The sequence below is a fragment of the Vombatus ursinus genome, unplaced genomic scaffold (assembly GCF_900497805.2).
Source record: "Vombatus ursinus unplaced genomic scaffold, bare-nosed wombat genome assembly UNPS02014791.1, whole genome shotgun sequence".
NCBI lineage: Eukaryota > Metazoa > Chordata > Mammalia > Diprotodontia > Vombatidae > Vombatus > Vombatus ursinus.
This window is the reverse complement of record NW_020954569.1, coordinates 49120564-49135096: the sequence shown is the minus strand read 5'-3', so window position 1 is coordinate 49135096 and position 14533 is coordinate 49120564. Positions and strand designations below refer to the sequence as shown.

At 36.9% G+C, this 14533-nt stretch overlaps 1 protein-coding gene across 2 annotated transcripts in view; it reads right to left on the bottom strand.

The window, feature by feature from the left end:
- GALNT1 (polypeptide N-acetylgalactosaminyltransferase 1) overlaps positions 1-14533 on the bottom strand; it is a 158089-nt gene that overhangs the window by 14094 nt on the left and 129462 nt on the right. For both annotated transcript variants that reach the window (XM_027868941.1, XM_027868942.1), the window contains exons 8-9: positions 13149-13329; positions 1922-2061 (exon numbers count right to left, since the gene is read on the bottom strand). In XM_027868941.1, the coding sequence (XP_027724742.1) occupies positions 1922-2061; positions 13149-13329 (321 nt within the window). The remainder of the gene's footprint in view (positions 1-1921; positions 2062-13148; positions 13330-14533) is intronic.

The following is a 14533-nucleotide window of genomic DNA, read 5'->3' as shown; positions in this document are numbered from 1 at the left end:
GTAGGGAAGAAGGGAGGATTTTAGGGGAACTATAACGAATTATTTTGGACATGTTGTTTGAAATGCTTATATGATATCCCGTTTGAGATATTCAACAGATAATTCATGATGTGGAACTCTCCTGGAACTTAAGAGAGACTAGTACTGGATATACATGGGTGCTAGTGAGATCACCAAATGAGATAGTACAAGGAAATGAGAAGGAGTCCCAAGACAGAACCTTCAGGGACATCCATGGATAGTACTTATGACCTAGATGAAAACCCAGCAAAAGACTGAGAAAGAGCAGTCAAATTTATAGGAAAACCAGGAGAGAGTAATGTCATGAAAACCTAGAAAAAGGTAATCAACAGTATCAAATGTTCTAGAAAAGTCAAGAAGGACGATTTGCCAATTAAGAGAGACCACTGGTAACTCTGGAGAAGGCAATTTGATTTTTTTTTTTTAGTGAGGCAAGTGGGGTTAAGTGACTTGCCCAGAGTCACACAGCTAGGAAGTATTATGTGTCTGAGGCTTGATTTGAACTCAGGTCCTCCTGACTCCAGGGCTGGTGCTCTATCCACTGCGCCACCTAGCTGCCCCTGGAGAAGGCAATTTGAAATAAATAATGAGATCTGAATGAAGAAAAGAGTGAGAGAAAAGAAACTGGAGGCACCTAGTGTGAACAACTTTCTCAAGGAATGTAGCTAAAGAGGGGAGAGATAAGTGGAGATGGCCAGGTAAGTGAGAGTTTTTTCAAGAGGAGGGTAGAACTGGGCATGTTTGTAGTCAGCAAAGAAGGAGCCAGTAGGTGGGAAGAGAATGAAGATTAGAGAAAGAGGGAGGACAAAAGAGGAGCCAATGTGCAGGAGAAAAGACGGGAGGGGAGGGGATCAAAGGCATGTGTATAAAGGGATGGCTCTGGCAAGGAGAAGTCTTGCCTTCATCAGAGACAGTTATAATCTGAAAAGAGGAAGCTCTCAGTGAATGGCCTCAGTTTTTTAGGTGAAATCTCCCTCTCAAACCAACTAGTTTAAAAACTATGGCTTACCCTGGACCAAAAAAAAAAAATGCCCTAAAAACTAAGATAACGCAAAAACTTCTCGTATAATAATTGATAAGAGATGAATTTTTCCAACTTTAGACAAAATTTCCTAACTAAAACTGAATTACTTGGATTAGATGACCTCCAAGATCTCTTCAAGCTCTAAAATTCGTTTTTTAACCTTGGTTATACACTCTACCAATTTCTGAGTAATTTTTTTTACCAAGAACAAGGAGATAATGTCCAAATGGAAAATATCAATGTTGTGCCTATGCAGTTATAAATACAGTCTATTTTGAATCATCTTGTAAGTTTTATATTTTTTTATTCACATATTTGTTTGTTTTCGGATGTGAACTTCCTTAAGCTTTGATTAAAGACAACCAGAACTATGGATATTTTCACTCACAAATCAGTAAACCTAACTCAGAAACAGAAGGAGGAAGGAAAAAAGGGTAAAAGAAAGAGTATATAGTATAATAACTGTATTTTAAAATTACACATGCAGAAATTTAATTGCATGATATAACAGGAATGATTAAATTAAACACTGAAGACAAATCTAAGAGAATGGTTATCTTAAATTTTTTTCACCTTATTGAGTATTATTATGAGTAATTTTTTATTGTCACGTAACTAGGTAAAAAATTGTTTTAGGTCCTGGGCTTGAAATCTATCTATAATACTATGATATGATAAAAATAACTATCCAGTTACATTAACTTAAAGTAATTGTATTTTGGCATCTTCATAAGAGATGTAATTTTCTGATAAGATGGATATTTCAGTATATGTAGTTCTAATAGAAAGATGTTCTTTTGGTGCTGAAGGATTCAATCACTATGATATTAGATAAAGATGAGATACTAGCAAATATATAACACAAAAATTTGTTACCTCTCCCAAAGAAAAATAATGGCGTGGAATTTGAGAATCAGGATAAACATTTTCCAGGTACCATGAAAAAGGTTTGCACTGTAGTTTGTGCCTTAGCCCAACTCTTGTTGATATGTCTCCATAATCTACCTTTGTCACTCCTGTTGAAAGAAATAAATTAATTTTCAGTAAATTACAAAATAATTTGCTTTAGTGCATCTAACAAGTCAGGTAAACAAGGCTGGAGATGGGGATAAGAAGGAGAAAAGAAGAGAGAAGGTATCACTATAGAGGTGTACCACTACCCTACTTAATTAAAATGAACCCTATTTCTAAAGGTACAAAGGGAGTCTATGTTATTACATTGAGGCAGGTAGGTGGTACAGTGAATAGTGCTTGACTTTCAGTCAGGAAAAAACAAGGTAAAATCTTGCCTCAGACACTTAGTAGCTGTATGACCTTGGGCAAGTCACTTAACCTCTGTTTGCCTCAGTTTTCTCATCAGTAAAATTGTGATAATAATAGCATCCTACTCCCAGGACTGTTGTGAGAATAAGATGAGATAATACTTGTAAAGTGCTTTGTAAACCTTAAACATTACATAAATCCCAACTATTATTATTATTAAACTATAATTAAAATATTAAATTATTAAATTAACTGTCTATTCTGAGTTCATATATGAAAAACTTAAATTCATATGTGAAAGCTGACTTTTAAGTCTAGTGGCTTAAAACTGTATTTAAACCAGATTATGATATTTGATATTAGAAACCTCCAAAACATAATAAAGGAAATAAGTCAAAAATTACTTCTTAGCATAATTAAATGACAAAACAAAACACAAAGCAAACATGATGACATTATCAGCAGCTACAATGTCTATTCTCAACTCTCTAATTCTTCCCCTTGGTAATTTCATTCACTCCCATGTCTACGGACTTTTTATTGCCTCTAAGATAAACTATAAACTCCTGTTTAGCTTTTTAATATTAAATTTAAGCAAAACAAATTCTTGCATTGGCCATGTTAAAAAAACGTATCATTTTGCACCCCGAGTCCATCATCTTTCTGTTGGAAGTGGGTAGGCAGCATATTTCATTACTGGTCTTCTGGAGTCATGGTTGGTTACTGTGTGGAGTAGAGTTCTTAAGTCTTTCAAAGTTTCTGCTCACTTCACTCTGTAACAGTTCATACCAGCATTCATTGGCTTCTATGAAACCATCACTTTGTTTATTTCTTACAGCATAATATTCCGTTACACCTGTATGTTGTAATTGGTTCAGACACTTCCCAATTGATAGGCACCCCATAAGTTTCCAGTTCTTTGCTACCACAAAAAGAGCTGCTACAGTATTTCTTTCATATAAATCCTTTTCCTTTTTTAGAAAATTATGTTTTTGGAGTCTAAACTTAGTAGTATTGCTTGGTTAAAGGGTAACGCATAGTTTTGTAACTCTTGGGGCAGTTGAATATTGCTTTCAAGAATGGCTGGAACAATTCATTGTTCCACCAAAAGGTCATTAATGGGTCTATTTTCCTGAAGCCCCTCCAAAATTTGTTACTTCCTTTTTGTCAACTTTGTTAATCTGATGAGGTGGAACCTTAAAGTTACTTGAATTTGATTTTTTTCTAATTATCAGTGATATGGAACCTATTTTTCACATGGCTATTGAAAGCTTGGATTTCTTCCTCTGAGAACTGCCTGTTCATATCCTTTGACCATTTACCAATGGGGGAATGGCTGTTATTCTTATAAATTTCAATCAGTAACTTGCATATCTTGGAAACGAGTTTGTTTTTTTTTTAAGGCAATTGGGGTTAAGTGGCTTGCCCAAGGTCACATAGCTAGTAAGTGTCAAGTGTTTGGTCTGAGGCTGGATTTGAATTTAGATCCTCCTGATTTCAGGGCTGGTGCTCTATCCACTGCACCACCTAGCTGCCCCGAGATGTTCTTCAGAGAAACTTACTGCAAAGATTTTTTCCCTAACTACCTATTTTTCTTCTGATTTTTAGTTGCATTGGTTTTGTGCAAAACCTTTTTAATTTTACGTATTAAAAATTGCCCATTTTATCTTCTGTGCTCTGTTTAGCTTTTAAAGCCCTTCACAATCTGGCACAAAGCTATCTTTCCAGCCTCACTGTATATTACTCTTTCTCCTTAACCCTGTGATGTAGCCAGATCAGCCTTTTATCTGTTCCCCACATATGGTGCTTCATCTCCTCTCTCTATGCCTTTGCCCTGGCTGGTCCCCACGCCAAGAATAAACTCCCTCCTCACTTCCACCACACAGAATCCCTCCTTTCCTTCAAGAAGCAATTCAAACACAGCCTGCTAAATAAAGCTTTTCCCAAACTCAACTGCTAGTGACCTCTTTCTCAAACTATTTTGTATTTAACTACTTTACATTTTTTCTCTTTACACTTACTTTGCTGCCTCCCCTGTTAGAATATAAGCTATGTGAGAGTAGGATTTGTTTCATTCACTGTATTTGTATCCTCAAAATATAGGATATGTTCAGTACCCTAGCTCAATGCCTGATAGATAGTAAGTAGTTAATAAATACTTGTTGATTGATTCTATTTTTCCCTTCCTCAGATTTCCCTAGAATATTTTATGTCTCTCTCCTTTGCCCTATCACATTCTACCTTACAAAATACTTATTTGTGTTCATTCCACATTTCCTCTTCTTATTAGATTCCAATTTTTGTATCCCTAGTACCTAGCATAGTGCCTTGAAGATGGTAGATTTATAGGCAGTTGAATGATCATATATAAAGAGTGATGATTAAGAGACTGATTCAATCCAATTAAAACATTCATTATCTTGTATTATCTGTTTCCTGATGTATCTCTTTAGTAGACTACAAGCTCCTTGAGGGCAGGGACTAGTTAATTTTTTTATCTCTGTATCCCTAGTGACCATCATAAATCTTATATATTGTAAGTACTTAATAAATGTTTTAAATTAATTGATAAGATGCCAATATATAAAGAGCCCCTTGGAGGATTAACAGAAAACACTATCCTCTTTCTATTAAACATTTTTATTGAAGATTTGGATGAATATATGGAAAAGATGCTTTTCAAATTTACAAAATAGATAGCAAATAACTTGAATGTCGGAATGGCAGAATCCTAATTCATACGTATTGGAAAAGGATAGCTTTAAGCTAACAAGATGAAACTGAAGGAAGACAAATGTAATGTCCTGTGCTGATAATAAAATAAATCCATTGCATAAACACAGGACAGGACAAACCAGGCTTGATGCAAGTTTGTGTGAAAATAAGCTGGCCACTTTATTGAATAAAAGCTCAGTATACACCAACAATGTGATGTAGCTGCTTAAAAATACCAAAACAAAAAACTCAGCACACCTTTTTTGGGGGGGAAGGGAGAACAGATCTGTAACTTCAGCAGTGTAAGCGACTTTTGTTGAGAAAACTCCTTTACAATGCAGCCAAAATGTGTTAGAGGAAGGACCTGAACCCAGTCCTTGACAAGTCAGAAGCTGGCTCTCTATCCACTAAGCTTCACACAACAGAAGGATGTGCTCACATCAAGGGAAGGAATGTGTATGGAAATGGACAACTAGTATAGTAAAGAGTATCAAAACTATTTTATGTGAGGTGTGGTTAAAAAAAATCAAGAATACTTAGCCTAAAACTAAGAAAAGATTTAAAGAGTAACACAGAATCACAGAACTTTAGAGTTGAAAGGAACCTTAGTAGCCATCTAGTATAAATAGTACAAGAAAAAAATAACAATATAAGAAAAAAAAATCTAATCAATGGTCAGTCTCTGATTGAAGTCCTCCAATGACAGAGTCCAGGACCATTCCAAAACAGGACAGCTTGGATAGCTCCAAAACTTGAATAACTCCAGTGTTTACAGAATTTTTTCTTATATCAAGCCTGAATTTTCTTCCTTGCAACTTATGTAAAACGTAAAATTGATAAATTCAATTTTGTTAAAACTTAATTCAAACTAGATTTAATATTTCCTTTTATAGTTCCTTCCCTTCGTAAACTTCACCTACCACCCATATCCAAGAGAAACTTGCCACCTTTGTTAACTCCACTCACATCTACTTTCCAGAGAAAATTGATTAACCTAAAAGGTCAAATCTCATCAATCTAAACTACTGTAGGCCACAGACTAATCCCATCACCAGAGAACCTTGGGTTTGTGACTTGAATCACATGTCTTGGCTGTGGTTAAGAGGTTGCAGACAGGGAGGTCCAAATAATGTAATCTCAATTCTGATTATGTTATCAGTAGTCAACTAGAAGACACACCTATGTTGCTCAAGATTTTGCTCCATCTCCCTAACTTATAAAGACCCTGTCAGCCCTCACTCAAGGTCTTTGGTCATTGAGAGAGGCTATCAATCCAATTTACTGGCTACTGCTAGCCTAACTAATAAGTTGATTGTGCTCATCAGAACTTGTCTCTCAGAATTTAAATCATGACATAATAAATGTCCTTTGGAAACTGTGGTGCTCCAAACTGAACATAATATTTGAGATAAAGTCCAACTAGGAAAGAATACAGTGTCACAGTTCTTGAAAGCTGTAACTTGCAATGCAGCCTCAGATATTTACAAACTGTGTGATCCTGGACAAGTCATTTAACTTCTGTTTGCCTCAATTTCCTCACTTCAAAAATACAGATAATAACACCATCTACCTTACAAGGCTGTGGCGGGGATCAAATGAGATATCTGTAAAAACACTTAGCATAATGACTGAAACATAGCAAGCACTTAATAGATTCTTGTTTCCTTCCCTGTCCTTTTTTTACACTTATGAATTTTATTTTGTTATAGATTCAGCCCAACAATCTTACCTACCACAGTCAGTGTGGATCTTGATTCTGTCATCCAGTATGTTAGCAATCCTTCCCAACTTTCTGTCATTTTTAAATGTTAAAATGTTAAACAGCAAGGGCCAAGTACAAATATATTGGCATTTCACTGGAGACCTCTTTCCAAGCTGACACTGAATCATTAATGACTACTCTCAGTCCAGTCATGATCGATTATCTTTAATTATCTGAAGGTCTGTCATGGAAAAGTGGAATTAAAGGTGTACTTAAATTTTTTTCAATCAGCAAAAATCTGCTTTCCTTCCCTTGTACCCTAATCCAAATGAGAATGAAAAAGCTAAACAAAAACAAAAAACCCTGTTACAAATATGTAAGAAAAATAAATTATGACATTTGACACATATATGTTATTATGCACTAAGTCTTTTACCTATCAGGAGATTGGTCACATGTTTTATCATTGGTCATGGTTGGTTATGCTCATCAGACTTCCTAATTCTTTCAAAATCATTTGTTTTTATCGTACTAATGTCACTGAATAAAACGTTCTGATTATGTTCACTTTACTCTGCATCACATATAAATCTTCCCACCAAAACCACCCCCCTCATCATTTCTTTTTTTTGGTGTTGTTATTTTTAGCTTTCAACATTTACTTCCACAAGATTTTGAGTTCCAAATTTTCTCCCTATCTCCACCCTCCTCCCACCCCAGATAGCATGCATTCTGAGTACCCCTTCCCCTAATCTGCTCTCACTTCTATCACCTCCCCCGCCTTCTCTTATCCCCTTCTATTTTCCCGTAGGGCAGGATAGATTTGTATACTCCATTGCCTGAATATCTTATTTCCCAGTTGCATGTGAAAGCAATTTTTAACATTTGTTTTTAAAACTTTGGGTTCCAAATTTTCTCTCTTCCTCCCTCTTCACTCACCCTCATTGAGAAGGCAAGCAACTCGATACAGGTTATACATGTGGAGTCATGCAAAACACTTCCATAGTAGTCATGTTGTAAAAAACTAACTATATATCCTATCCCGCCCCCCCTGTATATTCTATACTCTCTTTTAACCCTGTCCCTCCTCAGAAGTGTTTGCTTCTGATTACCCCCTCCCCCAATCTGCCCTCCCTTCTATCATACCCCCACTATCTTATCCCCTGCCCCCCTATTTTCCTGTAGGGTGAGATAGATTCCCATACCCAAATGAATGTGTATGTTATTCCCTCCTTAAGCCAAATCTGATGAGAATAAGACTCACTGATTCCCTCTCACCTTCCCCCACTTCCCCTCCACTGTATAAGCTTTTCTTGTCTGTTTTACGTGAGATAACTTACCCCATTCTACCTCTCCCTTTCTCCTTCTCCCAGGATAATCCTCTCTCACTCCTTAATTTTATTTTTTAGATATCACCCCTTCATCTTCAACTCACCCTGTGCCCTCAGTATCTATCTACATATAATTTTTTTCCCCTCCAACCACCCTAATACTGACAAAAGTCTCATTGAGTTACAAATACCATCTTTCCATGTAGGAATGTAAACAGTTAACTTTAATAAATCCCTTATGATTTCTCTTTCATGTTTACCTTTTCATGCTTCTCTTGAGTCTTCTATTTGAAAGTCATATTTTCTTTTTAGCTCTGGTCTTTTCATCAAGAAGGCTTAAAAGTCCTCTATTTCACTGAATGTCCATTTTTTCCCCCTGAAAGATTATACTCAGTCTTGCTGGGTAGGTGCTTCTTGGTTGTAATCCTATCTCCTTTGACCTGTGGAATATTATATTCCAAGCCCCTAGTCACTTAATGTAGAAGATGCTAAATCTTGTGTTATCCTGATTATCTTGCCACAATACTTGAATTATTTCCTTCTGGCTGCTTGCAATATTTTCTCCTTGACCTGGAAACTCTGGAATTTGGCTACAATACTCCTAGGAGTTTTCCTTTGGGCATCTCTTTCAGGAGGTGATCGGTGGATTCTTTCAATTTCTATTTTACTCTCTGGTTCTAGAATATCAGGGCAGTTTTCCCTGATAATTTCTTGAAAGATGATGTCCAGGCTCTTTTTTTTTGATCATGGTTTTCAGGTAATCTAATAATTTTTAAATTCTCTCTCCTGGATCTATTTTCCAGGTCAGTTGTTTTTCCAATGAGATATTTCACATTATCTTCTATTTCTATTCTTTTGGTTTTGTTTTACAATGTCTTGATTTCTCATAAAGTCACTAGCTTCCAATTGCTCCATTCTAATTTTTAAGGAAGTATTTTTTTTTTCAGTGAGCTCTTGGACCTCCTTTTCCATTTGGCTAATTCTGATTTTTAAGGCATTCTTTTCTTCATTGGCTTTTTGGACGTCTTTTGCCATTTGAGTTAGTCTATTTTTGAAGGTGTTATTTTCTTCAATATTTTTTGGGGTCTCCTTTAGTAAGCTGTTGACTTGTTTTTCATTATTTTCCTGCATCACTCTCATTTCTCTTCCCAGTTTTTCCTTTACTTGTCTTACTTGCTTCTCAAAATTCTTTTTGAGCTCTTCCATGGCCTGGGACCAACTCATATTTTTCTTGGAGGCTTTAGATGTAGGAGCCTCAACTTTGTTGTTTTCTTCTGGTTGTACATTTCAATCTTTGTCACCAAAGTAAGATTCTATGGCCTGACTTTTTTTGTGCTGTTTGCTCATGTTCCAAGCCAATTACTTGAGTTTTAAACTCTGTTAAGGTAGGGGTCTGCTTCCAGTGTGGAGAATGTACTGTCCCAAGCTTTGGGGGTTTTATGCAGCTGTTTTCAGAGATACTTCTAGGCACCTGTAAATTGTAAGTTCTTCCAAGGTGGTACGATCAAGGGCAAGGAATTTACTCCTTTCCTGACCTGTGAGTGACCACAAGCACTCTTTCCTGCCGTGGAACTGTGAAGAGGATTCCCTCTCTACTGCTACCTCAAGCTCCACCATGCCAGCACTCTTCCTTGCCCCATGACCGCCACCCAGGACTGTGACCCAGATCCAAGCACGGGCAAAGCAAGAGAATCCTGCCTCAGTACCAGCAAAGAGATCCCTGCAATTCCCCTGTGATCAGCCACTCTATTCCTCCTCCATCTGTGGTCTGAGAGCTCCGGAAGCAGCTGCCACCCAGAGTTATGCCAAGACGGGAGCCGGATCAAGCTCCTCACTGTGGTCGAACAGACTTTTCCTACTGACTTTCTAAGTTGTGTTTTGTGTCTGTAGGTTGAGAAGTCTGGAAACCGCCACAGCTGCCCGTGATTCAGTCTCCTGAGGCCTGCTCCAGGTTCGCTGATGACCGGTCTTTGCTTGCGTGTCCCATGCTGAACTGTGCTCCTCTCCCAGCCTGGCACAACTGACCTTTCCAATAAACCATCCAGATTGCCTTGGGCTGGAAATTTGTTTCACTCTGTCTTTTTATGGTTTCTGCTGCTCTAGAATTTGTTTAGAGTCATTTTTTATAGGTATTTGTAGGGGCTTGGGGGAGAGCTCAAGCAAGTAACTGCTTTTACTCTGCCATATTGGCTCTGCCCTCTCATCACTTCTTAAAGTACAACAGTGTTCTATTACAGTTACATACCATAACTAGTTCAGTCATTCCCCAAATGATGAGCACCTGTTAAGATTCCCATTCTCTGCCAGCTCAAAAACTTATAAATATTTCTGCATATCCTGGTCTTTTCATCAGGAATGCCTGGAAGTCCCCAATTTCACTAACAGTGCATGTTTCCTTCAGTAGAATTGTAATTTTGCTGTATAAATTATGCTTACATGTAAGCCTATATACTTTGCTTTTTAGAATATGATACTCTAAAGCTCTCTACTCCTTTATTGTAGTGGATGCTAAATAGTGTGTAATCCTGCCTGTGGCTTCTCAGTACTTGAATTCTTTCTGGCTGCTTGCAGTATTTTTTTCTTTTAACTCAAAGTTTCTAGATGTTGGCTATAATGTTTTTGGGAGTTTTAATTTGGAGGTTTCTTTCAGGTGATGACCCACAGAATCTTTCTATTTCCACTGTGCCCTCTGATTCTAAGAGATGTCAGTGTTTTTTGTGAACATTTCTTGAAATATAATTACTAGGTTTGTTTGTTTTTGGTCCTGGCTTTCAAGTAGTTCAAAGATTCTTAATTCTTTTCTCCTCAATCTGTCTTCCAGATCAGTTGTTTTACTATGAAATGCCTGCTCCAACTTTTGTAAGGTTTTTCCATGTCATTCTTTGAATTTGTCACCAGTGATGCTGGAAACATTCACAACTGAGTTCTCTTCACATTATGTGGATACCAACAGAACAGATAAACTGTTCATCAGTCTTGCTCTTGGTTCCATGACTGACCCATTTTCTCCCCCTCCAGTCACACATTTATCTGATGGTATCTTTTACACCACTTCTGCATAATTCCTCATTTGTGATGCATTACAGACTACTCATGTGTACCATATACTTCTCTATTATCCTTCGGGTCATCCTTAACTTTATTCTTAGGAGACTGTATTTATCCATGAATCTTAGCCATACATCATCACTGGAATAATAATGGTGTATTATTGACTTGTGCCTTGGGGTTGCGAGAAGCTTGGGATCATGGAAAGAACTCTAATTTTACAAAGGCAGTATCTTTTCTCTTTCTGTTTAATTCTGGACACTGTCTGTTTGCAGCGTCTGTCCAAAATCTTTGTGTATTTGGAAAAGCTCACAATAAACATTTTTCACCTACTTAATCATTCCTCAGTAAATTGTTAGGCTAAGCTCTTTTGAGTAATTATGAATCTCATTTAGGAGAAATTTCCCTGGGCTTGGTGTAATAAGCACAATGTAATGTGAAAACTATATCATTAGGAGGACATTGTAATTTTTAAAGAATTCCTCTTTGACTTGCATTTGGCACTGCACTTCTTCGACAGGGGTGAACACCTTTGGTAAACCTACACCTCCCTGCTTTAAGCCTCACTGGATAGGGGGCCAAAGTACTCTTTGTCATGGCAGTCTGAAAGAAATCCTTTATGACTCTGGCATGTTCACTGGAGATACCTTATTAAAGAAAGCCTTTAAAGGGCCTTTAGGTCAGGTATTCTGTTCTAACCAATCAAATGCTTTTTAAAAAGTCAATAAAAAATAAGCAACTGGGATCTTGTATTCTTCACACCTCTTAGTCAATTGTGTGATTATGAAAGATGGGATTGCTTATGGAAACCTAGGTATTTCTTTTTAATAGGCTCATCAAGGATGTCCTCAATATGTCTGCAGAATATACTCATAAAAACTGAACAGGTAGAAAAGTAGAGATGTGGGTCATTTGTTGCTTATTCATATTCTCTCAGTCATCTTTTGGTGGTAGGGAGGGGACAGGGAAATATTAAAGACAAACCTTTTTTAATGCCTTTGGTATCTACTCTTTTTCACATACCTGAAGAACTGACAATTCAAAGCCCTTAAACTTGTGCTACTTACAGTATAGCCCTCCTTTCTATCAATTCTGACCAACCTAAATGTTTTTTTTTTTCCATATCTTTGTTTTCTTTAGTACCATTCCCACTTCCTCCAGGCAGCATAGCTAGAATATAGAGTTCAAAATTGGCAGGTTTTACTGTTCTTGATGGTGAAGAATTAGATTTCATAGGTAAGTTCAGATTTTAAATTTGGGGCGCCCTTGGATGCCATCTTTCTTTGAAAGGTAAAGAGATCAAATATTTGCTGACTGAGGCAGTTTCTAAAGAATTATGATAATTTAAAAAATTCTGTCATATAAATATTTAGATTTTAAAAGCATAAAAATGAAAGGTAAAGAATGAAAATTATTAATGTTGTTAAAGCTACGCGAAAAAACACAAACACAAATTTATGTCTATTTTTTCCCTTCTTGGAACATAAACAACAATCCTGTACTAACTCTAACTCTGCAAAACAGAGCTCTATTCTAGGAGTAGGGTTATTGCAACAGAGGCTTCACTTCACCACCAGGGTATGATTTTCTGTCACTTAAAAGGGGGAAGGGAAAAGTGCCAAAGTCAGTCAGTGTTTTCCATTTAAAGAGATTAAGAATGAATTCTTTGAATGCAGTAATGTTTAATATTTTACTATATAATTTTATATGGAAATCATCATCATATTCAAGTGCACAGTTACAATTCTAAGGGAAAAGAAGTGCATGGCATACCCAAGGACTCAGGAAAGCCTGTTATGTCCTAAAAGAATGTTCTCTGTGTTTTCTGGATCACTAATTTGGATGTGGAAATCCCAGAAATTTCCTTTTATTCATAAGTCTCAAAAATATATTCAATCAACAGTAGTTACCAAGTACTTACTATTCTGTATAGTATTTTGGGACAATTTTAAGAAGTATAAGATGAAGTTTCTCCCCTCAACAGATCTCACACTCCACTTAAGGTGGTGCAACTGTGGTATTCAAAATTCAAAATGTAGCTAACCTGGGGAAATGATATAGAAGAAATTCTTGAATTCATCCATCCAAACTTCTGCAAGTCGTCGGTTATTTTTGTTGATGATCTGCCCTGTGCCTCCAGGAAACGTGTAAGGTGTAGCTTTCCGAAACACATGGCCAACATGTGAGCATGTCACAATTTCTAAAGTGCCCCCACACTGCCAAATCTGAAAATAAATGAAAACCACATAAGAAGACATGTCTGGAATAACAGCGGGGAAAAAAACCCAAAACAGTTACCTCATTATCTGACATTTTTCCTGTCAGAAGATCAGTGTTTTCTGCTTAAATTCTGAACCACATACACTAGAAATTACAGAATCTTTTTAGCTTCCCTGTACATTTCCATAATACTAAGATATGCAATAAAATTGTGTTTCTTTTGTTACCATCATTCATACTGCCTTAGAAGCTTCCTACCTTTTGGATGTAGTTAAATAGGAAAGAGAAGGGCAAATAATCAAGGATATATAGAGTATTATGTATTCAACATGAGATAAAAATACCTGGAATTACCTCAAATTTAAGTCACAGATTGTTCTGTTAATACCCAGAAAAGTGAAATAACAACAAAAATTGGAAATCAACTTTCTTTTTTTCCTCTAAAAAGAATTAATCTAATTAGCCTACTCTTTTGGCTTCTTTCAGGACCTATTTTCTTCAAATAAATAAAAACTGAAATTTCTAGTTAATATATACTAAACCAATATGCTTTAATGGTTTATTACCTTTGAAAATATGCATATAGTTACATTTTTTAAAAATTCCACTCACAGAGTTGGGTGATTTTAATGAGCACGAAGTCTGAAAAATTTCATATATGGTTCCAGCCTCTGGTGGAACCTGGTTATCTGAGAACCAGAGGCCTATCTTTTGCAGAATGGCACCAGGTAGTAAGTTCTTTGGCCATGGCAACCCACAAAATAAAGAAGAATACAAACTGGTCAGGGGCAGCTAGGTGGCGCAGTGGATAGAACACCAGCCCTGGATTCAGGAGGACCTGAGTTCAAATCTGGCCTCAGACACATAGCACTTACTAGCTGTGTGACCCTGGGCAAGTCACTTAACCCCCATTGCCCCCCCCCCCAAATACAAACTGGTCCACAGTCCTAGTCAGCCCTTTTCTGCTGCTACGGTGACAGTAGCAGAGGCAAAGGAAGCAAGGTAGGCTGAGAATCACCGAGCTGCTTCTGGACTATAAGCATTTAATTAGTGTTAACATCAGTAACAGCAATGAAAGATCTTTAACCAACAATCTATGAGTAGATACTACTTGGGGGGGAAGGAGAGGAGGAAGACCATGGTAACAGTGACAACAGCTAACATTTATAGGGTACACTAAGGTTTGCACAGGATTTGATCCTGTTATTT